Here is a 27,723-nt window from a genome sequence, read left to right as displayed (position 1 = left end):
CTGCCCTGCCAGCTCTCTCTGGTTCCCTTTAGCTCCTGCTCAGACAAGCTGGGGGCAGAGCCATGGGTCTGCAGCATAAGCAGATATCCAGTAAGAGGACAGAATATCAGCTTCTCCCACAGGCGAGACCTCATACCCAACATTCTCCTCTACAGGACGGCAAGGAATCCTTCTCACCTAGAAAATGCCCTCTCAGACTCTCCTTTTGTACCTCTACCCAGTCCTTTCCATCCCCCAGGGGAGGGGGAGGCGGAACAGCTGAAGTGACAATAGGTGATAGTTGGGGCAGTTTTGGCTGCCTTATTAATTAAGCCCCATGGCAGACATCTGGTCCCAACTGTTTATAACTCACTTAGATCCTCGTTGTCCTCAGATTTAGGTCTTAGTCATCAATTCCAAACAGACAGACCTAGACATACAGGCTGTGGGGCAAGGGAGGTGGGCTGTGGCTGTGTGCTGTTCCCCAGTATGGAGTCTACTGGAAGCCGGGGTGGGGACTAAGGAGAAAGAGAAAGAGAAGCAAAGCAGCCCCTCAGCAAAGCAAAAGCAAAACGAAGGTCAGGGTCCTCCCCCTCTCCCCTGGGGGGACCCTCAGCTTGGCAGGCAGGCACTTGGCAGGTGCCAGGGTCACAGCAACTTGGAGCCTGGACCCAGGCTGTGCTGCTCATGTGCTGCTCTGGGCTTCCCACACTCCCCCCACTCCCCCGGATTAGAAGCTGGACCTTTGTCCCTGGACTGTACCCCCACTACCCACACCACCACCACCTGGGGGGGGGGGGGGGGTTCAGTAGTAGTTTTTTTTTTTTTTTTTAGAAGAAAAGAAGAATCTCAGAGGGTCTCTGGAAAAAAAAAAAAAAAAAAAAAAAAAAAGAAGAGTGAAGAGGAAAGAAACTGCCTGCTGCACACACAAACAAAAGAAAAAAAAAAAAAAAAAAATGAAATGAGGCAATGCTGCAGAGGAGCCTGCTTTTTCCAGCAGCCACCCCCCCCCCCAGCCCTTGCCCAGGCCCAGCCCCAAATGAACATGAATGAAATGATGATCTCTCTTCTCTCTCTCTCTCTCTTCTGGAGGAGAAGAAGAAAGAAAGAGAAACCCTCTGCCTGCTTGGGTCAGGAGTGGGTGGGTCAAAGCAAAATGCTGCTGCCCTTTGCCAGATGCCCTCTGCCCTGCTGCTGCCTGGCTGGAGGGAGCGAGCAGACAGCCCAGAGCCCAGCAATTAATTATTATTAATTATTTATTATTTATTAGAGAGTCCCAGGATGCTGCTGAGCTGTGATCCGGTGTGCAGAGTGTGGGCACCCCCCCCACCTCCTTTCCTCTGGCTCAGAGCAGCTGGCTGGGGCTGGGGGGGGGGGGGGGCCCAGGGCAGGGTCAGAGCCCCACCACCCACCCCCACCCAGAGAATGAGATCAGATGCCTGCATGCATGGGGGTGGGTTGGGGTAGATGTCAGATGAGATGATGATGAGGAAAGGAAAAGCACAAAGTACAATACACAATTTAAAACAAAGGCAAAGATGTCTTCATGGAATGGAAGAGGAAGAAAAAAAAAAAGAAAATTGAGGATGCATTTTCTACTTCCCTGGTTACTTTGCCTCCATGTTGGAGGTGCATTCCCTGCTCTACAGCGCAGACCTGAAAGCTACCTCTCCCTGCCCCCCCCCCCCCCAGCCCCCCCCCCTCCCCCCCCTTCTGCAGGGCAGCGCAGGCAGCCTTGCACCCCAGTGGTACTGTGGTACTGGACACAGAAACAGCTCTGCAGCGAAGGAGGCAAGAACCCAGTGGTCAAAGTCTGATTCTGCTGGGTTCCCATCTGGGCAGCACCCTTGGTCAATATTGATTCAGTCATTCCTAGAAATGGGCGATCGGCGTGGTGGTGTGGGTTTCTTCTTCCACAAAAAAAAAAAAAAAAAAAATGTCTACATACAGGAGTCCTTGCAGGCTTGATCTGTGGTTGGTTTCTCCATGCCTGTGCATCCTGATCCCTGGCTAAGGCTGGGAATCTCCCAAGGTGCAACCTGGCCATACAAACACACTGCCCCAGGAGTGGCAAGATCCTCAGACGCCATGACAACATTGATGCTGATGGGAAATCCCTGCTGCTGTTCTGCCTCCAGGACCACACACCACCACCTTCCTCACAGAGCAGCCACTTCTGCCCTCAGAACTCAGAGCCCAAAGACACAGTGCTCTGGACACCTGATACCATCCACATACCATGCAGGACACAGGCTGCCACTAGAAAGTCTACCTGGGTTTAACACAAGGAGGAGAAACATAGACCCTAACAACCTCCCCCCCAAACAAAAAAAAAAAAAAAAAAAAAAAAAAAAAAAAAAAAAAAAATTTTTTTTTTTGCTTCAGTTTCCAGTGGTTCATATCTGTGTCTGATGTGAGAAGTGTTGAGTACTTTTTTTTTTTTTTTTTTTTTTCAAGTTTCACGTCTCTCAAATCAAAAAAAATCAAAATCAAAGAAGAGAGAGAAGAAAAAAAAAAGAAAATAAAAAGAAAAGAGAAAACCTTAACCTTAATTAAATCTAATGATAACACACACAGACAGAAAAGAGAAGTGAAGAGTGACTTTTGAACTCAGGACTGTGACTGTGTGCTCTCAGTCTAAAGAAAAAAAAAAAACAAAAACTAATAAAATCTAAAGTTAAATGTTGTTGTTTGCAGGGGTAGGGGTTACCAATTCAGAATCTATGTTCTCTGAACTGCAGGATTGAGAGCATATAAGGAAGGAAAGAATGGAAGTCACCTTTCTCCCTGGTGGATGGGGGAGAAGGAAAAAAAAAAAAAGAGAAGAGAGAGAGAGAGAAGAATGAACTGATGGACTGACTACTGACACTACTGCTTTTTTTTTTTTTTTATATTTTATATATATATATAATATATATAATATATATATGTATATATATATATATTATCTCTCTCTGTCCACTTAAAAGTAAAGTAAGTCAACCCACCCCCAATAAAATATATATACCACCCACCCAGATCTTTCTTTCTATCATTCATTCCTCTAAGAAAGAAGCCAGGACTCTTTGGATGGCTGGCTGAGGCAGAGGGCAGAGAAAGTGAAAAATGAATGAACCTGATTTATTTTGAAGGAGAAAAAAAAAAATTAAAAAAAAATAGGATATGTCATAGATAATAGATTGAAACTGACTCTGAGGGGCTCTCTGGAACAAACTGGGAAAAAAAAAAAAAAAAAAATAAAAAAAATATAAAATAAAATAAAAAAAAAAAAATAAGAATCTGAATATATAAATATATAAAAAAAAAATAAACTAAAAGGAAGAAGGAGGAAAAAGTCTCTTTCTAGCAATATAAAATATAATAATATAAGGATGAATGGTGTTAGAAAATCACCATTTTGCAAGCATCACAGTAATAATTTTTTTTGCCAAGAATCATCGATGGAGACTAAAGCTAGTCAGTTGAAGATTTTTGAAGAACAGGATATTTCCATAGTCTCAAAAAATCCCCCACAAAGTTTTTTTTTTTAAAAAAAAAAAAAATTTTAAATAACTTTAGAGTAGGTTAACCTAGAGACACCCACCTTAAATAATCAAGTAAACATCACCAATCTTGGAAAAAATGGAAATCCTGTACCTCCTCATACGATGCCTAGAAAAGACACAAATATCACTCTATGGGCTCAAAAAAAAAATAAAAAATCTAATCTAAATCAATCATGTCCCCAACTGAGGGATAAAAAACAAAATAAATGGCCTGTGTTCTTCAAAAAAGTCAAAAAAACAACAAAAAAAAAAAAGCTAATAAGGAATCGTTCCAGATTAAAGGAGACAAAAAGGCATGATGACTGTGTGATGTGTGTGTGTGTGGTGGAGATCTTGGGCCACAGGGAAAAAATGATAGGATATATTGGGAAAAATGGAAAAATTGGGTGTGTGGAGCTGTGGGGGATATAATATAGTTTAGTAGTGTTAAATCTCTATTTTTTTTGATATATATAAAAAAAAAAAAAAAAAAAAAAGGAAATATTAGGAGATATATTTGAAGTATATTATATATGATGGTATGTGATTATACAAAATTACTAAAAAATGTATATATATATATATATATATATATATATATAACACAAAAAATGTGTTATACATGGACTATATATATATATATATATATATATGTATATATATATATATATATATATATATATATATATATATATATATAGAGAGAGAGAGAGAGAGAGAGAGAGAGAGAGAGAGAGAGAGCATGCACACAAAAAAAATAAAGCAAAAGGGCAAATGTTGACAACTGATAAATCTGAGTCAAGAATATATGGGGGTTCTTTGTACTATTGCAACTTTCCATGTGTGTGAAATTTTATCAAAATTTCAAACGTTTAAAAATAAATCAATAATAATTTCAATAAAAGCTATTTTTATAAAAGCAGTCCAAACACATTTTTAAAAAACAGCTTTTTCCCCTCTTGCACCCCAAGTGCCCAACAGGGAACAGGTACCTACTAAATGTGAGTAAGTTGAATGAACGAATAAATGTGCTTTAGAAAGTGACATTAGGCACCTCTCTCAAGATGGCAGAGTAAGCATTTTCCTACCTTCCAAATCACCGTGAAAATGATAGAAAAGATGTCATTTTTTTAAAGTATGAAACTACAATTATAACTAGAAAAGTGAATAAAAACAAGTGATACCAACAGATCAGACATTTGGAAAAATTCCTGCAGATGGGATTAGAGGGGCAAAAAAAAAAAAAGCAAAGGAAAGAGCAACCCAGGACAGCCGAGAGAAGGGCTGTCTTCAAAGCACCTGAGAAGCTTCAAGTTCAGCGAATCCTAGAAGCAGACATGGGCCAAGGGCATTCACTGAGCATAACGTTATCTTGAAGGCTTAACCCTGTGCATGGAAATAACATATGTGGCACGTATAATAGCATAAAAAATGGGGAGAAGGGGGTTTACAAGAGGGTCTATATGATTGCCAAGTTCCTACATTTTACATTGAAGCAGTAAAATATTAACTCTAAATAAACTGTGAAATGTTTAAAACGCATATTTACATTTTAATCCCTAGAACAGCCTTTTTCAAAGTTTTTGGTCTCAAGACCCCTTTACATTCTTAAAAATTATTGCGGTCCCCAAAGAGTTTTTGCGCATGTGTGTTATACCTATCAATATTTACCATTTTAGAAACTTAAAGGGAGATATTTTAAAATATTAATCATTTAAACATAACAACAATAAGCCTATTATCTGTTAAAATAAACGGCATATTTTCATGAAAAAAATAATGATTTTTCCAAAACAAAAAACACTTCTCTTAGTGAAAAGAGCCTTTATTATACATTTTACAAATCTTTTTTAATGAGAGAAAACAGCTGGATTCTCATATCTACTTCTGGATTCAATCTATTGCAAAATATTGTTTTTGAAGTACATGAAAAAATAATTGGCCTCCCACACTTCTATAGTTAGAAAAGGAAATAGTAATTTACTACCACCTATCCATATATGAAAAAAAAATTATTATCACTCAAAAAATAACAGAATCATCAAAAAAAAAAAAAGGTGACATAGGATATAAGAAACAGCAGTAGCTGCTAAGAACTATAAGAATGAAAGGAAACTTGAAAGACATTAAGACCCTGCTGCTCAAAAGCAGCAAAACTTTAATGACTTAAGATTATGTCTTCTTTTCTATAAGTCCAATAATATCACTTGGTTATTCACTTAAATACACACACAAACATATCTCACTACCATAAATGCTATTTTTAGGTTTAAAATATTTTTTAATTACATTTATTGGGGAGATGATGGTTTGTAAAATTGCATAGGTTTCAAGTGTCCAATTGTATAATACATCATCTATACATCACGTTGTGTGCTCACCACCCAGGTTTTGAATTTTTATAACTAACTATAACCAACATGAAAATGTTTATTATAATTACAGAATAAATTTTATAAACCTTGACAACTTAAAAATAATAATCCACTAACAAAAATTTAGAAATGAAGTGAGAGAAACGGAAGAAAGAGTAAATGTGCCAATATCTTCTTTTTCTATTATCAGGAAGCAATAAGTATACTGATATTAAATTGGAAACTTGGTCAAGAAATTGACGTACAAATATATTATTTAAAGTTGTAATGATAACCACTAGGGAAAATGAAAATAAGAAATCATTAGCAGTGACTGTCTCTGGGGAATGGGGGTGTAGAGAGAGGGGAAGAAGGCTTTTTGTTTCATATCATTCTCTATTGTTTGAAAAATTTTTTTTACTATGTGCAGGTAGTGCTTCAATGATAAAAACACTAACTTATTTTTTATTTTTTAAAAAAGTATTTCAATTGTGACATTATTTTAAAAATAGAATGCTGACCTAGAGTTAGTAATCTGCTTACAACTCAATTTCATTTTGGCAGTGGATGGATTCACCAAAAGATACCTGTGCTTTGAAGCACATTTTAAATGTATTGGATAAACAAGATAATTAAAGATAGGGTAGCCTTTTATAAAATTAATGGCTGTCCTTAAAATTTGTGTGCTTTTTGAAAAAATTAGAATTTGTTTTTGCTCTGTGTTGTTCTGTACTGATAATTGTCCAAAATAAAAAAGTTACTTAAAATGAGACGTGGCTTTCTGTTTTAAGTTAAATTATATGAACCCAGGGATTCATGCTAGAGCAAATTTATCATCTGGATCAGACATAACTATTTTTAGTGCAGTCAGGGTTGCTAGGCCACCACCGCCTCAAGTTCACCAGTAAGCACCTCAGTCCTGTAACTGCTGACAGGAACTATGGTGTAACTTACAAGATATCTGCAGATTAGGAAAAGAACACTGTACAATTTTTTACACAGACCAGTGGTTTTCACTCCACTATCTTTTTCTCTTCTTTATGCCTATTCATGTGAACAATAAAACACTCACACACAAAAACAAAAAACAAAGGAAACATGAATAGGATCTTTCTCCTGAGAAGTGCTAATGACAAACATTATCTTACTAGAAACCACCAAAGCCTGAATAGGTGCTGTCTCTAAAGATCTTTCATGCCAAGATATCCTAAAGCACACCACCCCAGTCTTTTGATTCAGGTATTAAAACTGAGACAAAAAAAAAAAAGAAAACACACAAAAAAATAATAAAACAATTTTAAGAATAAGATTACATTATACATGATCATAAGTGAAGAGAAAAAGAGCCATTGAATTGAATTATATTCAGGAATGTATATTTCTTTAAAACTTACTACAATTATTTGATATTATTCTATGAATATAGAACTATCGAATGTTTAAACTGTTATCCTGAAGAGATATATTTTGGTCAGAGAAGTATAAAATGGATGAAATAAAGAGCTGAAACTCTGGAAAGCCAGGGTGTTCAATCAGGCCAGACCAGACCCTAGCACCAGCCAGTGGCACCGTAGGCAAATTACAAGAACAGTATTTCAGAGTCATTAAGAGTCTCCGTACAAACCCCAACTATTCAATGATGGCAGGGACTGTATTTTTTCTGGATCTGGCCATGGATGAAACGTATCCCAAGGTAGTAAGAAGTTTTAAAGACACCTAGTCCAGTCATTCACAGTTAGATAGAACGTATTAATCATGTGTTTGCTTTTCTACAGTTCGTGTTATAACATCATAAAAATCTTGCTGGCCAAGGAGAGATGACACTCGCTGGGCTAACCAGTTCTTAGAGACAGCAAAGGGCGGACAGGAGCGTGCCTTTCATATACAAACCTACCAATTCCCAGTCAAGACGCCAACCCACCCCCTTTCTGGAACTCTCACACACCTAAACCATCTCAGGGCCAGGTACTAGGCAACCAGAAACTACCCCCATAGCCCAAAGCCCGCCAGAACTATTCAAACCAGACACTCCTAATCTGCTCTGCCCTATTTTTGCCATGGAAAGCCCAGGAAAGGCTCTGGCCAGGCTTTCCCCTCACTCCTGCTTCTGCCTCCTGACCAGATACTGAAGCTTCCCTCCCCTGTGACCCTGTGTGGCGTGGCATTCCCCATTCTCTTGTAAAATATGAGTAGGAAATTCTACTTTCAATGGCATTGACCTCTCTGTGTCATCACTCAGTCATTTCTATAAATGAAGATTCTGTGGGTACAAACCAGACTGAATCCCATCTAATTCATTTCGGTGAAGAATCACTTCTTTCATTCCAGGTTCTAGGACACCTTCGTCCAAAAAATGTCTCCATTCCACTTTTTACAAATATGCAGCATTTGCAGCCCAGTTGTCATTTTCAGGATTGACCTCTTAGGCTAAATAACAAACAGGGCTGCAAAACAGAAAGGGGGAAACACAAAGAAGAGCAGGAAAAGGTGACAGTGCCCCCATGAAAGCTTCAGACTCAACTGAATCCTGAGAACAGCTTCTGTCCTCTCTTCTCTCCCAGATTCCAGGACCATAAGCCTCTTTCCGTCTGCCACTTCCAAAAGTTACCACTGGTGGTTCTTACAGTGACGCTAATAGCTTCAGCTTTGAGAACTGTCACTTGCACTGAGTCCCTTCCAGAGATTATACCAATTTTGTATTTGTCATTTGTATCCTTTTTACTAAAGACAATCCCTAAAAATCATATAAGCTTCATGCACAACAAAAACTGGGAGGGAGAGAGGGGTCACGGCTCCAGAAACCCCAATGTGAGCCCTTGTCTTCTACCCAACCATTCTGGGCCCCATTTCCTAACCTGTTTAAAAGGAGGGGCTCACAAGACAGTCAGGTCTTAAGTTCCCTTTTCTTTTGTCCTCAGCTGCATTCACTTCTCTACATACTAATAAAGCAATATGCTATTAGCTCGCACACAACTGCTAAGGCTCACTTTGCATATTGGCTTTTTTAAAGATGCTAAAACAGGCCTAAAAATGATAACACAAATACAAGTCAGTTCTTAACTGTACACTGGCTAATGAGAATGCAGAAAGTAAGAGCAAAGCTTTTGCAGTGACGCCTGACATCAAGATTATATTCTAACCTAAAGACAGGATGTGTTAAGATCAACACAGCACTGTAATTTATGGGGTCAGGGGTCATGGGCTTGGTTCTCGCCTGGCTCCACTGCTCTTTGCATGAGTGTTTGACCAACTCGTTCATCTCTGGGCTTGTTTCCTGACATTCTGAACAAGGGGACTAGGCCAGAGGAGTTCTAAGAACCCCTGTGTCTCTCAACATACTCACCTCTATCTTCCTCTCTTGCCGGTGCCCCACAACTTGACCAGACTCTCTTTCCTCCTCACACCACGCCATGCTAACCTAGGTAAGCTGCTGAAGTGAGAAGACAGAGAGAGAGCACGGGAGGAGAAGACAGAGAGAGGAACCGGAGGGCAGGAAGTCAGGCAATGCTACGGCATGCTACAAGGTCACAGGTGGGTCACACTCTGGAAGCCAGTCTGGATACCCCGCCTCCCACACATGGGTCCGCGGCCATGGCTCTGATGGGGCACCCACTCCCTGGGTTTGCATCGGGGTTTCTAGGGTGATTAGCTCAGCCCCGCCAGATGCTAGCCCACAGACTTCCTAGAAAAGGCTCAGGTGTCTGGAGGAAAGCTGGATGAAGAAGAAAGACTACAAGTCATTCATACTCGCTAATCTGCAGGTTTGGTGACTTGCTTTCATGTCATAGTATGACACAGCTTCTCTTTAAGTTTCTTTGAAGACTATCCAACACTGGGAGAAGGAAGACAAAAGCCTCAGATTAGTTGGAGGCATTCCTTATTCCATAGTAATGAAAAGATTTCAGTTTTAATATCTCCAGCAGAGATCCTGGTAAGGCTAGGCACTCAATAAATACGTGGTAAGTGGAGCTGAATTTTCCTACTATTCCCAATGCTCCAAGTATTGGATCCTGTAAACCTCAGCTCTCATACAGCAGGTCTACTTGCCATCTCTCCCTGTCTCACGCTACCGCCTTTTCCTGCCAGCTTCATCTTCCTGCCTCGCCGTGTCTGTCACAGTGCTCTCTGCCCCCTGACCTGCAGAGACAGGCATGGAATCGAAGGTCGTTAGCCTTCCATTCACCTCCCTGCGACACAAGCTTTTCCTTAGCTTTCCAGCCCCGTGTTCACAAACAGCCTCCTCTACTGGCTTGCAGGGTAAAATCTGCTTCATCCAATCATTGAACACACACTGTATTTAGTGTTTACCACATGACAAGCACTGGGCCAGATCCTTCTGCATATGGCACAAAACCCTGAAAATCAACCCACCTTACCGTTGTGGAAACAGACTGGGAGCCTCTGAGGAACTTGCCCAAGGGCCCAGCACATCTAGTGCACAGTCAGAATGTGGAACCCAGGTTCCCAGGTTCAAGCCCACACCATCAAACCACACCACACATTAGCGAAGCGCCTGAGGACAGAGGCACCTGGAGCAAGATTCGTACCTGCCACAAGTTCAGTCAGTCCTCAGATAGACACACACACACACACCCATCTAGGCCTGGGAAGTATCCCATCCTCCTCAGTGGACTGCCCACCGAGCAGGTTGTCCTGGACAATGTCCCACATCCTGGTTTTGGCCACAGGCATTGGCCAGAATTTGGGATTCCAGTCACACATTTATTTGCCAACTGAGCCTTCTCACCATTTATATCACTATCTCACTGACCGAATACATACTCCCGGCCTTAGTTTTATTATTAGCCAACATTTACTGAATGTTTACTGTGAGCCAAGCACTATACTAATTATTTACGTGAATTATCTCTTTTAATCTTTGTAGTTCTCTGGGGTAGGTCCTATCACTGTAGCCATTTTATACGTGAGAAGATAGAGGCTTAGTGAGTAACTTTCCCAAGGTCACAAAGTGTTAGAGCTAATACTTGAAACCAAGCAGCACATGTAACCTTGACCGTCACACCATGAACCCTTAGACCTACAGCCTCTTCTCAGCTGGTCCACTTATTATTGACCAGTGCAAGCGTGCGTGCACGTGCGCACACACACACACACCCCTACCTGAGACTAGTAAAGCCAAACCAAGAATCCAATCATTCACCTCTCCACCTGACTCACAAGCATCCCCACTCTGGCCAGATTTCCTGAGAGCTACTTTCCTGTCAATGACCAAGAAAAGAGCAGATCTAAACTGGCAGGCGTGGTATAACACCCCCCACCCCCAGCCTGTCTTCCCAATGGGCACTGCCTTCTATCCCATGTTCTGCAGGACCCAAAGCTCTGAGCTGAATTCTTGACTCCCAAGACTGGAGTAAAAGTAGACAAATGTTCATGGGAAACTTCTGGAGGGCCAGCCACTCCCAGAGTTCAGCTTCAAACATGTCAGCCACCCAACCTACTCTCCGTCCCCCACACAGGCCTTGGATTTACCATCTGGGTGGCTTTGCTCACACCATTGGGGCAGGAGGCATTCAGCAGAAAGAATTAAATCTTGGATCTTGGCAACAAACATGCCTGTCTTCCAAGTGCCTCCGTTTTTCATCGGTCAAACCATCACAGTCATATCTACTTCAGAATATTGTTATGAAAATCAAATGAGGGAACGCATATTAAATGTTCAGCACATAATAAGTGCCCACCAATTGGTAGTTATCATCTTCTTACCCCCTCAGCCTGGGATGTGTTCCCCAACTTCACCCTTTGTTCTGCTCCCACCAATCCTCTAAGACCTACTGCAAACAGTAGCTGCCCCGATCCCCGGGCAGGTGAGTCAGTTATGTTGGCTGAGCATCTTCTAGGTGCTGAGCTCTCATGGCAGGTATTGAGGACACAAAAATGAATGGAACATGTCCCTGAACTTAAGGAGTTCACAGCCTTCAGGGAGATAGGAAAGAAACGGCTCCTTTCCACACCACACGGTAAGTGAGTGATAGAACGGCTGCTGGCTGCTGCTGCTGCGGAAGCAGGAGAGGTCCATCCGATCTGAGGGCCTTGGGGGTCAAGGTAAAGAGTTGGAACTGAACTGTGAAGGCACTGACAGGCTCCAGGCAAAGGCACAGATTTAGAAAAGCATCGCTGTGGTGGTGACGTGGAGAAAGAAGTTAGGAGGGTATGAATAGTCTAATCAAGAAATGGTACCTTGGACAAGACAGTGCAAGGGAGACAGAGAAAAGGGGATTGATTTCCAACGTGTCTAGATACTGACAAAGGTCCTGACGTTGAACGTTGTCCAATCCTTCAATGTTTGGAGACTGAGAGAAGGAGATGGAGTGGGAGGTGACACAGACACCTCTGCATCCACATTTTAAAATCAACTTTCTTAGGGCAGTTACAGCACTTTAACTTGCATTGTGGTTACCTGTTACTTGTTCATTTGGTTAGTCAACTAACATTTATTGTCCACTGAGATTCCAGGTACTACCTTAGGTACTTGGGATTCCAGTGACAGATCAGTTTAGTGAGAAGTATCAGCAAAGACCAACCTCAGGGAAAGATACAAGCACAGAGCCTGGGGAATGATAAGCTTCGGCTGGACAGAGAGGGCACAGAGAGGGAGATGGAAAGGACTCAAGCCGGGTCGGACTGCGCAGGCGCGAGGCTAAGGAGCCTGAACATTGGGTACTCGACATGGGAGCCTCTGAAGGTTTTAAAAAGGGGCGAGTACATCACAGCTGAGCCTTAACAGATCCCTCTCACGAAGGTGAACCAAGAATTGTCTCTGTTTTTGGAATCCCAGGAGACCAGGGCGTCACATGTTCCATCTGTGTATTATTTGCATGCCTAACACAGCACCCATTATTTAGGAAGTAGTCCACAGGTACATGTTAAGTGCATAAACACTCATGTACAGTCTTACACATCCAAAGAAAATGCATGGGAAGTATGGTGAGACTGGACAGGCTAAAGAAGATGTAAAACCCCTAACAAATCAAGGTCTCTCTAGGGGTCCTCAACCCCACTAAGAATGAGGCTACAGGCCTTTTCACTCAGGAGTGAACGGCTCTGGGCAACAGTCTGAAATATCTTTGAGGAGCTACTCCGAGTCTCCAGTCACTCATTTCTAAGCAGTTTGTACAAGTCCAGGGCTAGGTGTGGGGAGCAGGACACAGCCCTGGGCCTGCCCGGGGAAAGGGAGCAGTACCTCACTGCCCACCTGCCCACCATCATGCTTCGTTTTTCACATGTACCCTGTACACGAAGTGAGGGTAACTAGCCAGTTTGGATTCCCCCACCAACCATGAACCCCATCTGCCTCACCGGCCTCTCCTCCTTGGCTCAGGACTCCTGGGTTCTGGCCTCTGCTCTTGCTACTGTGTGAGGCCTTGAATTGATTCTCTCCCCTCTTGAGGGGTTCATTCCCCCTGTTATAATGCCAGGAAAGCCTCCTGCCCCGCTCCACGAAGCATGAGAGAAATGCAAGGGACACTGGAAGCGCCAAGGCTGAGTGATCATTAACTGGCAGAGATACTGGGAGCAAGCAGTGTCCTGATAAACACCTAAGTCCGGTTTTTTATTGTTTAAGTGATTAACTGTCTATTTGTGGGGAGAGCCACTTCAATTCCATAGCCACACTGAACATTTACTATAACTAATGATCAACTGGAAGAAGATAAAGAAAACCCTGCAGACATCAGGGAACCCAGAAATGCATTAGGCTTCAGTATATATGAGTTTTTCAGAAATACATTTTCCTTCGTACGTTGGTTTGATTTAATATGAAGAGGAGTTCACATTATCTTAGGCCTCACTCTGACTGTTCATGGAAAATCTCCATGTGTGTGTGGGGGGGGAGGAAGGGAGGTGTCCAGGATTCAAAATCTACTACAAATAATAGCAAAGAAGATTCTCTGCACACAGATGGTTAAGCATTGGCTATAATATTTCCTCGATTAAGCTGTAATACCGAAATAAACTTCTGAGATAATCGCTGTATAACAGTGCACTGTAATTCAGCTTCCTGTCCGCTGAGCCCTTGCTCACAGGCCTCAGCAGATGCCTCACAGACCCCCCACCACCACCCAGGCTTACCTGCTGGGCTGCCTCATGGAAGAGTTCCTGCACCTGAGACATCTGAGCCATCTTCATGGAAATAGGGGTCCTGGTGGTCTGGATGGGGAGACCCCTCTGGAAGGTAAACACCACCTTTGGTCAGGCTGGCTCCTCCTTCCCTCTCTCCTGATCACCCATCCTTTCTCTGTATCAGATGGGCCCTGGCTGAGGAAGCACCCTTCTTCTACCTCATCTGGAAACTCACCCCCCTCCCTCTTTGGTACTCAGACAGATCGCACTCCTCTTTCAGAGGTTCCCTGTGCTCAAATCATGCTGTCCTAAAGCCACAGCTCCCCCCAGCTCTTTCTGTCTTCCCCGAGCTTCTTCAGTGGGGTGGGGTGGGGAGGACGGGGAGAGGGTGTCAGAGCCAGCTGCCCAGCTGCCCAGCCCTTGAGGACACAGTTTTCCCCTCCTCTCTCATCCTGTCCAGGGCAAGAGCACCATCGTTCACTAGAACTGGGTGTAGGAGGTGAGGGAATGCAGATGGGACATGGCAGAGTGGGAGGATAGTTAGGAGGTGATCTTGGGGTTCCTTCTGGAGCAGGGCCAGAAAGCGGTAGGGTGGGAGAGAGTGGGTTAGAAAAAGATGACTGAGCACCATTATCAGGGCTTGGCTCTCATCAGGGCACCAGAGTCTTCTCTTGGCACTGGACGCTGCTTTCCTTGGGGCAAGGACCTTATACTGAGCTCTGTGTGACCCTCGCCCCCAGCAGAGTGCTGGGAGGTAGGCCGGGCTCTGACACTTTGGAAGGAGGAGGAAAAGGGAGAATGAATGAAGGGCGGTGGTCATGTGAGAAGAACATGACCCAAGACAGTCACCAGGGAAGAGAGGAAGGGGAAAACTCACTGAGCAGTATTCAAAGCAAAAGAGTTGGGAGTTGGAGGGGGGAACTATTCATTCAGAGTGAAGTTAGGGAGCTTGCAGGGGTTTAGTGGGCTACAGAGACAGAGTGCGAGGGACCCCAGAAAGGTCCCCACCACTCTCCGCCCAGCTCTTTCCCGTGCAGATGAAGCCCTCGGCCTCGCACATCCTCTGCCTCTCAGGCCCTTGGCCACTGAAAAAGACCCCAAAATTTAGGGAGATCCGCCAGGGAGCCAGAGCCCGACCCCGCGCACCCCCACTTACGCGAACCTGGTATGGCGCAGCCCACTCCCCCTCCAGCCGCGGCCCGGGTACCAAGCTCTCCGGGGACTCTGGGCCGGGAGGAGGCAGCCTGTATCTGAGAGTCCGTGCCTGCGCGCCAGGTGACCGGGGAGAGGAGGTGGGGGGATGGTCTACCTGAGTGGGGGGCAAAGGTGACCCAAGCCTGGCCCCCTTCCTACAGGACAGAGCTCCTCCGGGGAGGGGAGGTACCCCGAAACCACTCTGTGCACTCCGCACCACCAGCCCCCTCGGCCCTCACCTGCTCGCCGGACAGCAAGTTCCGAGCCCTGCATCCGCCCTGTCCCCGCCCCACCGCCACGTGGCTGACCAGGTGTCACTGTGCGAGTCCCAGCTGTCCCGCTGGTGAGGCGTGTCCGTCTCTGACTCGGGCACCCCAGCCACACCTGTACCCACGAGAGTCTGTCCTGGTAGAGAGGAAAGGGGCTGCAGGGCCTTCCTCTCCTCCGCCCTGAAGGGCTCCGTGCTTCCAGACAGCACGCCCAGGACCAGAAGAAAAGGACCGGATTCGTGACCCGGGTGGGAGGGGCTGAAGAGGAGTGGTAAGGGGGAAAGGGTCTGCCAGCCCTCCGACTTGTCTCGACCTGCCACTGCCACGACTGCCCTCAACAACTAGTTCAATGCAACCAGCTGAGGTGCCCAGCCTGGGATGAGGGGTTAGGAGACAGGACACAGCCTCCTGTGTCTAAGGAAGGAAGCTCTGTCTAAGGAATTGCCGTCTAACCCTGCACACGGGAGTGAGAAAGGCTGGGAGTGGGAAAGGCTGCCGCTCCCCCGTGGTCCTGCAGACTCCTGGGCAGGTGCAGAAGCATTTGGACAGGAGACTGAGACTCAGCTGCAGGGGCCCCAAGTGCAGCTGGCTACCTGACCAGGAGGCACTCAGTCAGGCAGGAAGTAGAATCTTTTGCCAAGAAAAGTGCCCTCGAGCATGTGGAGCTATGGGGAGAAATTATCCTCACCACCTTCTACAAGATCCAGAACCATCATTGGGGGCCAGGGGTGAAGTAAAGTTTCCAGGGCCCCAGTTAGCAGAAAAAAACTAAATTAATACACACAGAGAGATTAAATTATCTCCATGCCCAATCTGGCATATTTCCTAACCCTTAAATAACTTGCTAGGCTTCCATATGGGCTTCTGAGAAATAGGAGGGCAGCTGGGAGTACTTCCCACGCCCACATGAGCCTTTGTGTGAAAATCCCTAAAAATAGAGGCTGTTCTTTTAAAAACAAAAGGGAAGGCAAAGCCATGGGAACACTGACAGAGGCTCAACCTCTCCTGCTCCAGCAAAGAAGGTTGTGTGCGTGTGTGTGTAAATATATATAACATTAAATGTGCCATTTTAACCATTTTTAACTATATTAATTATATTCACCATGTTATGCAACCATCACTGCTATTTCCAAAACCCTTTTATCACCCCAAACAGAAACTCTGTACCCACTAAGCAATAATTTCCCATTCCCCTCTAACCCGCAGCCCGTGGTAACCTCTACTCTAATTCTGTCTCTATGAATTTATTTCTTCAAAATATTTCATAAGAAGTGAAATCAGGCAATATTTGTCCTTCCGTATCTGGCTTATTTCACTTAGCATAATATCCTCAAGGTCCATCTATGTTGCAGCGTACATGTGAACTTCATTTCCAGCAAAGAAGTTTTTAATAACCCATTTCTGCAAGAGAAAAGAACCCTAGAATAAATTACAGATTAGCCATCTGTGAACAAAGGATGGCTAGGTGGGCTAAATTACACAGTCATAATACTGGAATCACTATATATATTCATCTATTACATTTGTATGACCAACAGGGTCATCCTTATTATTCACTTTGGGGGTCACACATGACACTTTGTTTTTTTGTCTCAGGTTGGCTTCCTCTTTGCTATCACCTGTCAAGACTCCCTCTAAGTGTCAGTGTGAACTTTGAAAAATTCACATTCAATTCCACATCAGCCCGAGCTAAAAACATCAGAGAAGGAAATTCACCCCTCTGTCCATAACCTATACCCTGTCACTCATCCTTTTCTAAATAAATGAGAAATTCCTTTCAAAGCTTATAAGTATCTTCTAAACCTAAGAACAAATGCTTGTTTCTGTTCATTTTGAGGCTAGAGAAACCTGTCCATCTGCAAATGAAAAAGTACATCCGGCTTAGTGTAGATTTATCTTACAAGAATGATACTAACCTTAAAAGAAACACTCTTATATTGAAAAATATTGTCCTGCATATCCACTGAACAGGACAATTCCATTTTTGAGATACTATCCTACATGACCTAGTATAAGGATAGTCATTGTATCATTGATAGATTTTAAAAACTGTAATAACCTAAATGTCCATCAATAGAAGACTGATTAAATAAGTTATGGTATAGCCATATTATGACAGCCAGCATTAAAAAGAATTAGGTGTTTTTATATACTAACATGGGACTCTGTTCATCGCATAATAAGGAGTAAAAATAGTTAAGTTGCAGAATAAAGTGTATAGTTTATTTTTTAAAAAGCAGTGTATATATGTATATAGTTTGTATGGAAAAATGCATATCAATCTCCTAATAGGGGTTATCTCCAGGGAGTGGGATCAATATAGTAAATATAGTGGGAGAGGAAATTTACTTTGGTGTACAGATTCTGGATTTTTATTACAATTTTTCTTTCTTACAAGCAGCACGTGTTACTTTTGGAATCTAAAAAAAAAAAAAGAGGGAGTAATAATATTAAAAGACAAACAATGTGGGGCACATTGCATTTTCCAAAGATGGCTGCACTAACATGTCCCATCCCATATGCTTTTCTTGCATTAGAACATTGACATTCCTCCAAAAAGAGATGGGGTCTGTGTTCTCTCCCTTTGAGCCTGAATGGGCCTTGACCAAGAGTAGAAACAGAAGAGATGACACTGCATGACTTCCTAGGCTAGGCCATGTAGGCAGTAGGGAATCCATCTGGCTTCCTTGCTCTCAGAGCACTTACCCTTTGAATTCGGCCACCATGTTGTGAGGAAGCCAGGCCACGAGGGCAGGTCACATCGGGGTGTCCCCAAGCCAGCACCAACCAACCACCTGATGTGAGTGGAACAAGCATTCAGATGCTTCCAGTCCGCAGCCTCAGATTCTTCCAGCTGAGGTTCCAGACACTGCAGAGTAAAGACAAGCTGTCCCTGCTGGGCTCTGTGAATTCCTGACCAGAGAAACCATGAAAGATAACAAATTATTGTTATTTTATGTCACTCAGTTTTGGGGGTAATTGGTTATTCAGCAATAGATAGCAAATACCTAGTGCATCCAACCAAGGTAAAAAAAAAAAAATGTTTCTTTTAACAGTATTCTTATGTTATTTTATTGCGTGAATTCACTGTTATTGCTGCCCTGTGACATTTAAAAAAAAATCAAAATATATGCTTAAACTCACCTTTTTTCCATTTGGGACAAGCCCAGCTCCAGCCGAAGCCCACAGAAGTGAGGCTGTTGCTCAGTAGCAGACACAAGATCCTTCCCTCTTTCCCTTCCAGTGGTTGGTGCTGAAAATTGCCTGTGTGAAAGCTGGAGAAGAAACCATGTCTTGAAGAATGATAGCATTTGTCAGAAAGTCTGGACCCTGGGGACGGATCAGAGCTTGGACAAAGTTAACCAAAATGAAAATGTGAGAATAAGTTGAAAACATTAATTCATGATGTAGATATGTACATGTACAAAAACGTATCTCACAGCCTAAGCCCTAGAACCAGATTTGGAAGAGCTGCAAGCGGTGGGTCAGCTGGTCTGGTGGTCCCCTCCCCAGGCTCTACTCTACAGTCACCTGGGGGTGGTTTCAGAAAACAGCAATACCCCGGTCTGGGGTGGGGCCTGGGCATCAGCATTTTCTTTCAACTCTTCAGGTGATTCTAAGGTACAACCAAGTTTGAAAACCATGGAATTTCAATAGTTTTGGGGTGGTTTGTTTTCCCCCTTCTCTATAACATCTGAGAGATAGAACATTCTGTCCACAGTAGTGTCTTGCTCCAGTTACAATTTTCAATGACAAAGAGGTGAAATATATCACTCAGAGAGCACAGGTAATATATGTATGTATATATATATATATATGTGTGTGTGTATATATATATATATACACACACACACACCTTACATATATAATATGTAAGATCTATCTATCTATCTATCTATCTATCTATCTATCTATCTATCTATCTATATATATAATTTCCTCTTTTTAGTTGGTCATTGTGTTACACCTCCCTGGGGCACGTCTGCCTGTTTTAAAAATCACAGGAATTCTGTACATATTCAGAAAAGTTTGCTGGCTGTGGGGATGAAGTCAGGACTTGAACCTAGGCTGGTTTCAATACAAGGCTCTCTCCTCTACACAATGTAGCCTCTCTAATCCTTGTGAAGAAATAGAACAGAAAAACGTTTCCTTCTTCCTGGACTTTGAAATGTGTTTCTATAGCCCCAGATGCAAGAAAGAAGTCTGTCAGAAGGGCTGTCAGGTATTACTGGGAGTTGGAAGGTGGAGATTCAGGAGATGCAAATCTGACCGAGATATAAGCCTCAGAGCTACCAGTTCCCAGAGAGGAGGAGGCAGGACCCTGGGAAGACCAATGGCTTCCGGGGAGAGCTGAGTGGAGAGGGAGGGGCTGTCACTGTCCTGCCACCTGACAAGGTGTCCCCAGCTCCTGCTGAGCAGGTTTCTCCTCCAGGATCTAAGCTATTTGTTGACTCTGGGAGTTTGCCTTCTGACAAGCAAAGAGAAAGGCATTCTCCTAGCAGCCACCTGGCATCTGGCGTGAGCCAGGACCTGGTGGACCCATGAGAAAACATGTGATGCAGAGCGAAGCCTAATGAACAGGATCCGGTTGATTTTATGCATGACAGTGGCAGTCTTACTGCAAGGCACTGTGACAACAGTGCAATTAGCACTCAGCATTTGCTTAAATAATATCATATATGGAAGACCCAATGAAAACCTCCAAGAGTCTAGATGAGAGAAGTTAGCTTTGAATTTGAGTCCAAGTTCTTCCTTTAGACAATGCAACCTTCCCAAGGTCTTTAAAGTGTCTGAGCCTCAGTTTCTTCATTTTTAATATGGAGTTAATAAGATGTGCCAAGTCTACCTGGCAGAGTTATGAGCATTTTAAAATTTTGCTGGGGATTGAAATCCAGCTCAGCTGTTGTTTTCAAAAATCCACCATCTTTCCTCCCAATTTGAAACGCACGACATTGTCTGGTCCCACTGCTGCTACCCAGAGCCACAAACTCCCCAGCAGTGCTTCTTCTACAGCACCTGCAAGCTCTTTGTAGCCTGGTGTGTAACTCATAGGGCTTGGAAGCTCTTTTTCAACCATATTCACCCATTATCTGTTGATCACCAAGCACTGTACCCAACACGGACACACAATGGGGAGCAAGACAGCCCTGGATGGGCATAAAATCAGATTCTCACAGTAATAAGCAGATCACTACAGACATCCGTGGTAGAAGGGGAATGTCCAGGGTGGTCCAAAACTCTGACATAGTTAGGGAGTGGGGGAGAGGCTGAGGGGAGGGTGGTTATGACCTCATCAGGGAGATCAGAATAATCTTTTCTGAGGAAGTGATGCTGGGGCTGAAATCGGGTAGGAGGTTTAACAGGTAAACGGCACCGAGAAAACTGGCTTTGTGGCAGAAGGGGACAGGACCAAGGCTGAGACTGAAAGCATGTCAGTAATGAAGAGCAGAGAGGATGAGGCTCGCGGCTGGGGAGGCTGGGGCTACGGGCAATGCACAACCAAGCACGGTCAAGGTAAGGAGCTTAGTGTTTACCTAAATAGCAACTGAGAAGCTTCTGACGAGTTTTTGCATGGCTGTTTGGAGAAAGGACTGAAGGCCATCAAGAACTGATGTGCAGAAGCTTGCAGGAGCTCAGGCAAGACTTGAGGGTGGCCTGGGCTGTGGTCTCGGTAACGGGAAGGAGGGTTCAAAAGAATCTGAGAAATATTCATAAGCCCTAACCCCCATGAGTTTCCAATCTGATTCATCAAATGACAGAACGTTTATTGGGCCACATCTAGCAGTGAGCAAGGTCATTTTCCATTAATAGGCCACACGTGTGAACATTTTTTTTTTTTTTTTTTTGCATTTTTCTTTGTTCCTATGCAACTGGAGTGGGAAAAGGGCTGGGAACCACTTGCTCCTTGAGGGAGTTCTGGCCGTCCTGCTCTTTACTCATTCTTCGCCATACGTTGAAATGCTCTCACTTCTCGGCAGCCAGGGTAGCAAGGTGCCAATGGGAAGGAAGTGGCCCTAGAGGCCTATGGTCCTGGCCACATCCTCTGGCCCATTTCTACACCATGGTTTGGGAAACAGGGCCAGTACATAATAAGATACCTTGTTTCCCACTAGCCATTGATCCTGTGTCTCCTTAGGGAATCTTGTTTACAAGTCTGTGGTCAAAGCAGAAATTCAGCACTTCCAGGCTCCCCATAGCATCATTTTAATGCCAACAAATCTCCAGTGCCATTTCTAACACTTTCACTGTTAAGGCCTTTTACCCTGTAACACCGTTCGTTCTTCATTCATTCATTCATTCATTCATTCCTGCTTATGTGAAACACTGTTCTATATTCTGTGAACAAAACGCCCTCAAACTTACAAACTAATCCAGGAGTCCCCCAACCTTTTCCGAATGAACAATCAGTTTTGAATTTTCCTGAATACTAAAAAAACATTTAAGATAAACTTAACTTGCACGAGAGGCTGAGCACCACATATGGTCAATCAGTTGTTTCCATTTGGAGTAAACCTGCTACGGCACAGACCACAGTAATTTAGGAGGTAGAAAACAAAGGAGAGATCAAAGAATGGAGAGAAATTGTGGGGGGGAAAGTAAATGTAAAAGGGGAGTGAGAGGGCCCTGGTCCTCGCAGACACGGATCCTCCTGCCCGGTGAAGCTTCTGCCTCACGGGCAGCCAGGTCCTGTTCATGACTAACCAATAGCTTGGGATTGAGAAGTTCAATCCATTCTTACTCTTGTGGGATGGTGTGTTGTTGTTTTTTCTGACAAGTCAAATGACTTTCCCCCCCCATTCTCTGCAGTGTACAGCGTTCTCTGGCACGTTCAATCCCTTCCAGGGTCTCTGATAATGGAATCATAAATTTAAAAAATTCCTGTCACTCCCACTTAAGTTACTCCTTGGTCAATTAAATCCAGGCAGACAAACCCTCTCATAACTTCTTCATTCTTTTGAAAGATGGTATTGTCAGCAAGTCAGGAATTCCACACTCCGCTTTACATAAACAGGCTCCCAGCACTTGTCTAACTGCTCTATCTTGCCTTTGTGACACTTCTAGAATCTGAACTATGAAATACTTAGTGATTTATATTTACACATTATCTCAAATGATGTGATATCCACAGCAACAGATAGGTATTTTTATTCCCACCTTACAGATGGAAAAACTGAGGCTCCGGAAGAGTCAAGTGGCATGAACAATGTTACACAGAGGGATCAAGGTAGAGGCATAACATAAAAGTCTCTGCAGTCTTAAGTCCGTTGCTCACTTCACTGCTCACACCCACCTATGCAACCTGCAGAATATCACCAAACTACACCCCTGCTCACTATTCTCAACGAGATCACACACAGCTCATTTAAAGCTGTCCCCTGCAATACTGGTTATGCTTTGAGTGGCATTATCTGCTCTCAAATCACGAGGGCCAACTTAGCAAACCACATGGGACAACTGTTCTCAGCCCAACGTCTCTTGTGAAGTCCCAAGTTGTTCTGAATGCATTTTACTCATTGTATCCTCTTTCTGCCATTTAATTTTGTGCTTTAGCAACCAGTCTTCACCCTCCTATTACCACTGACAAAAGCTGTATGATTAGTGCTGGAGTTCCCATAAAGAAACAATGGAAAACTATCATATTGGAGGTTTAAAGGAACGTTTCGGTGGCCCAAACACCTTGGAAGAAATGGTCAAGGAAAAGAGAATTCTCAGGTAAGGGGCAGATGGAAGTTATCTGACATGAAGAGTATCATAAACATAATTGTAGTCTGGGAATACTGACTAGTAGTGTGCCTTCCAACAGATTAAATAGCACATTAGTACCCTCCATGAAGACAGTACTAGAATGACTAACACTGGCTCAGTCAGTTCTCCTCCTTCCAGAAAAGCATCCTCCAATGCCCATGGAACCCCCATGAGGTACAGGTGATCCTCTAGAGGATTTTTACCCTCAGTTTTGTGCATCTCCTCGGGTTAACCTCCCACTCCTGTAGTAAGTCAGTTCCTTCTGAACAAAGCCTACGTTTGCACATTCCGCAGTCCAGGTTTGAATCTTATCCCTGTTTGGTATTTTAATTAGGGGATACTTTTAAATAATGTTTTCTATTTCCACTGTATTGGTCTGTACTTCTGTCTTCCGGAACCAATTATTAAAATGTCTAGAAAATTATCCTAAAATAAGGACTACTACTTACCCAACTGTTGAGGAATGAGATAAATTACTCAGCACGGCACCCAACACATCTTAATACTCAATATTTGTTTTAATAATTAATCTAAAATACAGCACTGCATCCTGCAATTGACAGCATTATAAACCCCTTTTAGATGTTCAAATAAAGGTGTTTGTAGCCTCAGCCATCTCTCATTTGCATCTAGCACCACACCTGTTACTAAGTAGGTGATAAATGCTGAATAAATACTATGTCCGAGCAAGTAAGGATTCAAACCAACAGAACACAGTTACTTATCGCAGGTAAGACATTTCTTTGGCCCCCTTCACCACCTTGACACAGGCACAATAGTTTCAGAATCTTGTTCAGAATGAGAGAAGCTAAGGAAAATTAAGAAAGTTACAATTTTAAAGGTTCATCTGTATAAATAGGTAAATATGCAAAGGCTCAAATGTTCTCTATTTTACAATTTAAGTCCATTTCTAAGCTTCAGTTTTTCTAGTAGCTTGAAAATAACTTTTGAAAATGTCATTCTCATTTACCGTACCACATTTTACATCCCAGCCCTTACACATATGCACATACATCTGCATGAGCGTGTGTGTAAAATGTTTTACTATAAACGTTCTTTGAAGGGCATCTGAAAATGACAAAAAAATAAATAAAATTATGAGACCCAAATTTTACCATTATATCACTTAAACTTTTCCACTCCATTGATTCTTTGCCCATCAAGTGGATATAATTTATTCTAACACCTTCTCAGGTTCACGAAAGGCTGGGGGGTTGGGGGGAGAACAGCCAGAATTCTGAAAAAAAAATTAAAAATTCTATCCAAACATATAACCATCAAAATCTTCATACTTTTGTCAAATGACTCAAGAACAACACATGAATGCAAGTGACTTCAACTTTTGTCTTGCAGACTTCAGAAGGCGGGAGAAGTTCCATGTAGAGTATCTCCCGACCCCTCCCTGCTATTGTTAATCACCCAAGAAAAACTGGGATCTAGGAAATGGACTAGCAGACGTCAGCGGTATTATGATGTACAGTTGGCTAAAGCACGATGCTAGTAAAGCCAGGGTTCTAGGATTAATCTCAGCAAAGGCCAATTAGTCTATATTTGTCCCAAGGACCAAGACTACACTCGTAACTGCAGAGCTTTTTTACAATGTCCCAAAACAGTCCCACTGGTCTCAAGATGGGAATGGCAAGGTAGTAAATGGATGAAAATGAAACGACCTTCACTAATGGGGGAAAAAAAAAAATCCATGCTAGGTTAATGGAATCTTATCTGTAAAGGAAAAAAAAAAATCACATATAGTCTTAGCTCTACGTTACACATATTTCCAGTCTAAAATACTGGACAGTAACATTTGACTCCTGCATTTTAGCGCTGCCTAATAGCATTCTACACAAAGTACAAAATTGTTACCCAATTTTGTGTAACAAACTGTTAATTCCATGGACAGCCTTTTCTCTTTTTAGTATTAAGCTACGTACCACTGTTTTTAAATGTTTACCATTAGTTATTTGGTTCAGAATATTGTGAAAAATTCAGCTAGGAAATTATTCATAAAATTGTATTCTGTATTTTTTATTTTTCAAACAGCCAGTGTCCACATTTAAAATGCAGAATTTGCAAATATAAATTAGTGTAATAATTCAATGAAAAATAAAACAATTTCCTTTAGCATCACAATACATAAAATGGTATAAACTCTAAATGGCAAGGTTAACTACATGACAGTAATGCCAGAAGCTGTGAAACTCATTAAATCTCATAATGAATAGGTCAGTTTTAAAGAACTTTTCCATGTTCCACTATTATTCATGAAAAAAGCTTTCGCTGTATTATAAAGGCTCAGCAATTCATTCATGGCATAGTACGGGGTCAGGCAAGACTTTATTTTTATGACAATAAAAAATAATGCATTTAAACCAAAAAATCCTCCCAACTGTTTAAAAACAATTCTATTTGGAAGGTAAAATATATTCTAAAATATACTGACTTACTGAATCTCAATTGTCAGGCTGCTTACTGATATGAAAGTTTGTATTTAAAAATATCACAAATGTCTTTTTTATTAAGTGAAAATTTCAATGTGGTAAGTCTCACTGCAAAGCAATTTTCACCTGAGTAGATTTTGAAATTTAGTGCTCATATATTTGGGGGGAGGTGGGAACGAAAGACCCACTTGTATCAGATACTAAGTTTGTAGTTGTCTTTCTCATTTATTTCACAAAAAGTTAAAGAAACATTTGCTGTGACCTTTCTCAGGACACAGGATACCTCCCTTTTTCCTGTAAATTCGTTCTGGCATTTTATTAATTCTCAGTATCCATTAATATTTCCACTTAGTTTCCCATTCAAGCATAGCAACTCAATTCATTCAGTTCTATACAACAGTGTCTATATTATGTACATGTTTAATTATCAATAGGCAGTAGAAAATAAAAATTTACAGTGATTGAGAAAGGGTTAGAAAATGGGATAGGAAAAGTAATACTGTATAATCAGAATATCCTATTATCCTACCAGTTCCAATGACAGGGTTTTTTTCCTTTATTAGTTGAAATACAAAGAAGTCATAGGGGATCCCAAGAAAATAACACTATATGTCAGAAAATTCAACGTGCTCCACCATCAGGATTTCCATCACACATTTAATTTCTGCTGTACAATTTTTATAAACTTGTTTCTCTTCAAAATCATTAGATTTCCAGATTAAATTCAGCACTACACAGTTTGCCCTTGAAGTAAAATGAGGTTACCTGCTTTATTTGGATATCAAGTTCCCTTCCAGACAGCGTTAAAATAAAGACAAGACTACACAGATAAAATCCAGTATAATTCAAATCCAACAATGAAAAATTTCCCCCATATTGTTGCAAAATTCTTTCTACTGAAATGCTCTGCTACAATAATAAAAAGCATACATTACATATAAAAGATACGAGTGTACTAAAAAGTGACAGAAGTGAACTAGCAAATCCTTCAAAGCACATTTATATAAATGACTAGCATTTAAAAAACATTGATCCTATAAAATGTACGTCATATACATTTAAAAATTGGCGGTTTTATTTCTAAAGCAGTGATGTGTGTGTTCAAATAGTTAGCTGTTCTGTACAGTATAATATCTACTCAATTCAAACTACAATAGGTTTATCTTCCTTTGTATTGAAGTTGAATAAATTCAGCTGATCAGCTGAGAAATCAAGCTTGAAAAATAAGAATCTAAAAATCAAAGTAGAAAGTTTACAACTATTGAAATGTAGATATGAAATATGAAGAGAACTATTTCACAATGGAGCTGAAGTCACCTCAAAACTTACGGGCTTGAATTGAAAACAGAAACAAATATTAAAATCCAAAGCAAACCACAAAGCTAGGTAGCAGTACAGAAGCAGGAAAAAAAAACCCCAAACCCCTTCCTTCAGTGTGATGGGCACTAAGTTTTGCGGTCTTCCTCCATCTTGCAGAAGAGTGGTAGGGCCATTCAATGCTTAATGAGTACAGATGAAGTCAGATTTAGCCTGTCTCCCCTGCAACTTCAATGATGCTGTGTAAACAGTGTTACGTTCCAAAAGGAGGAACAATGGAATTTGCTTACAAAAACTGATTAAAGATAATCATTATTAAATGAAACAAGGATAATTAATAACTCTGAAATGTTTTTAGAACTTTCCTGATGCTACTTGTAAAGTTAGCACTGCTATGTATTATTGCTTACATACAGTACAACATCATATGCCTTCTAACATAAAGCAGTACTGTGATTTGTTTGTACATATTTACAGATTCTTAAAAACAAGCTGTAAAAACATTACATACTTTCAGACAATACAAATTAGCACATTGGTACTCACTTTAAAACAAATGGAATGCATAACATTAATAAACATCATAAAGGAAGACTCACATAAAAGTCCTTGATTGTCAAGACACGTTTATATATAAACTCTAACTGTGCAGAATTAAAGATTCAATCATAGGTACATCCTTATTTGATGAACCATATTTACAGCATGGTATTGCATAAAAAAATAAAATAATGTTTACAGGGTTTTACTTTTTTATCCATTGGATTAAAGAAAGCAACAAACACAACAAGAAATGTTTGTCTGCTTTAGTTTGTTTCCTACT

General features: G+C 42.0%; 1 protein-coding gene across 1 annotated transcript in view; it reads right to left on the bottom strand.

Moving 5' to 3' along the window:
* SLC12A8 (solute carrier family 12 member 8) overlaps nt 1-15,111 on the bottom strand; it is a 112,895-nt gene extending 97,784 nt beyond the window's left edge. Inside the window, exons 1-2 of the mRNA XM_019723083.2 lie at nt 15,099-15,111; nt 13,946-14,041 (exon numbers count right to left, since the gene is read on the bottom strand). Coding sequence (XP_019578642.2) covers nt 13,946-14,002 — 57 coding nt within the window. The 5' untranslated portion in view covers nt 14,003-14,041; nt 15,099-15,111. The remainder of the gene's footprint in view (nt 1-13,945; nt 14,042-15,098) is intronic.
* Between the last annotated feature and the right edge of the window lie 12,612 nt (nt 15,112-27,723).

Source organism: Rhinolophus sinicus, linkage group LG01, assembly GCF_036562045.2.
Source record: "Rhinolophus sinicus isolate RSC01 linkage group LG01, ASM3656204v1, whole genome shotgun sequence".
NCBI lineage: Eukaryota > Metazoa > Chordata > Mammalia > Chiroptera > Rhinolophidae > Rhinolophus > Rhinolophus sinicus.
This window is presented reverse-complemented; position numbering and strand designations above follow the sequence as displayed.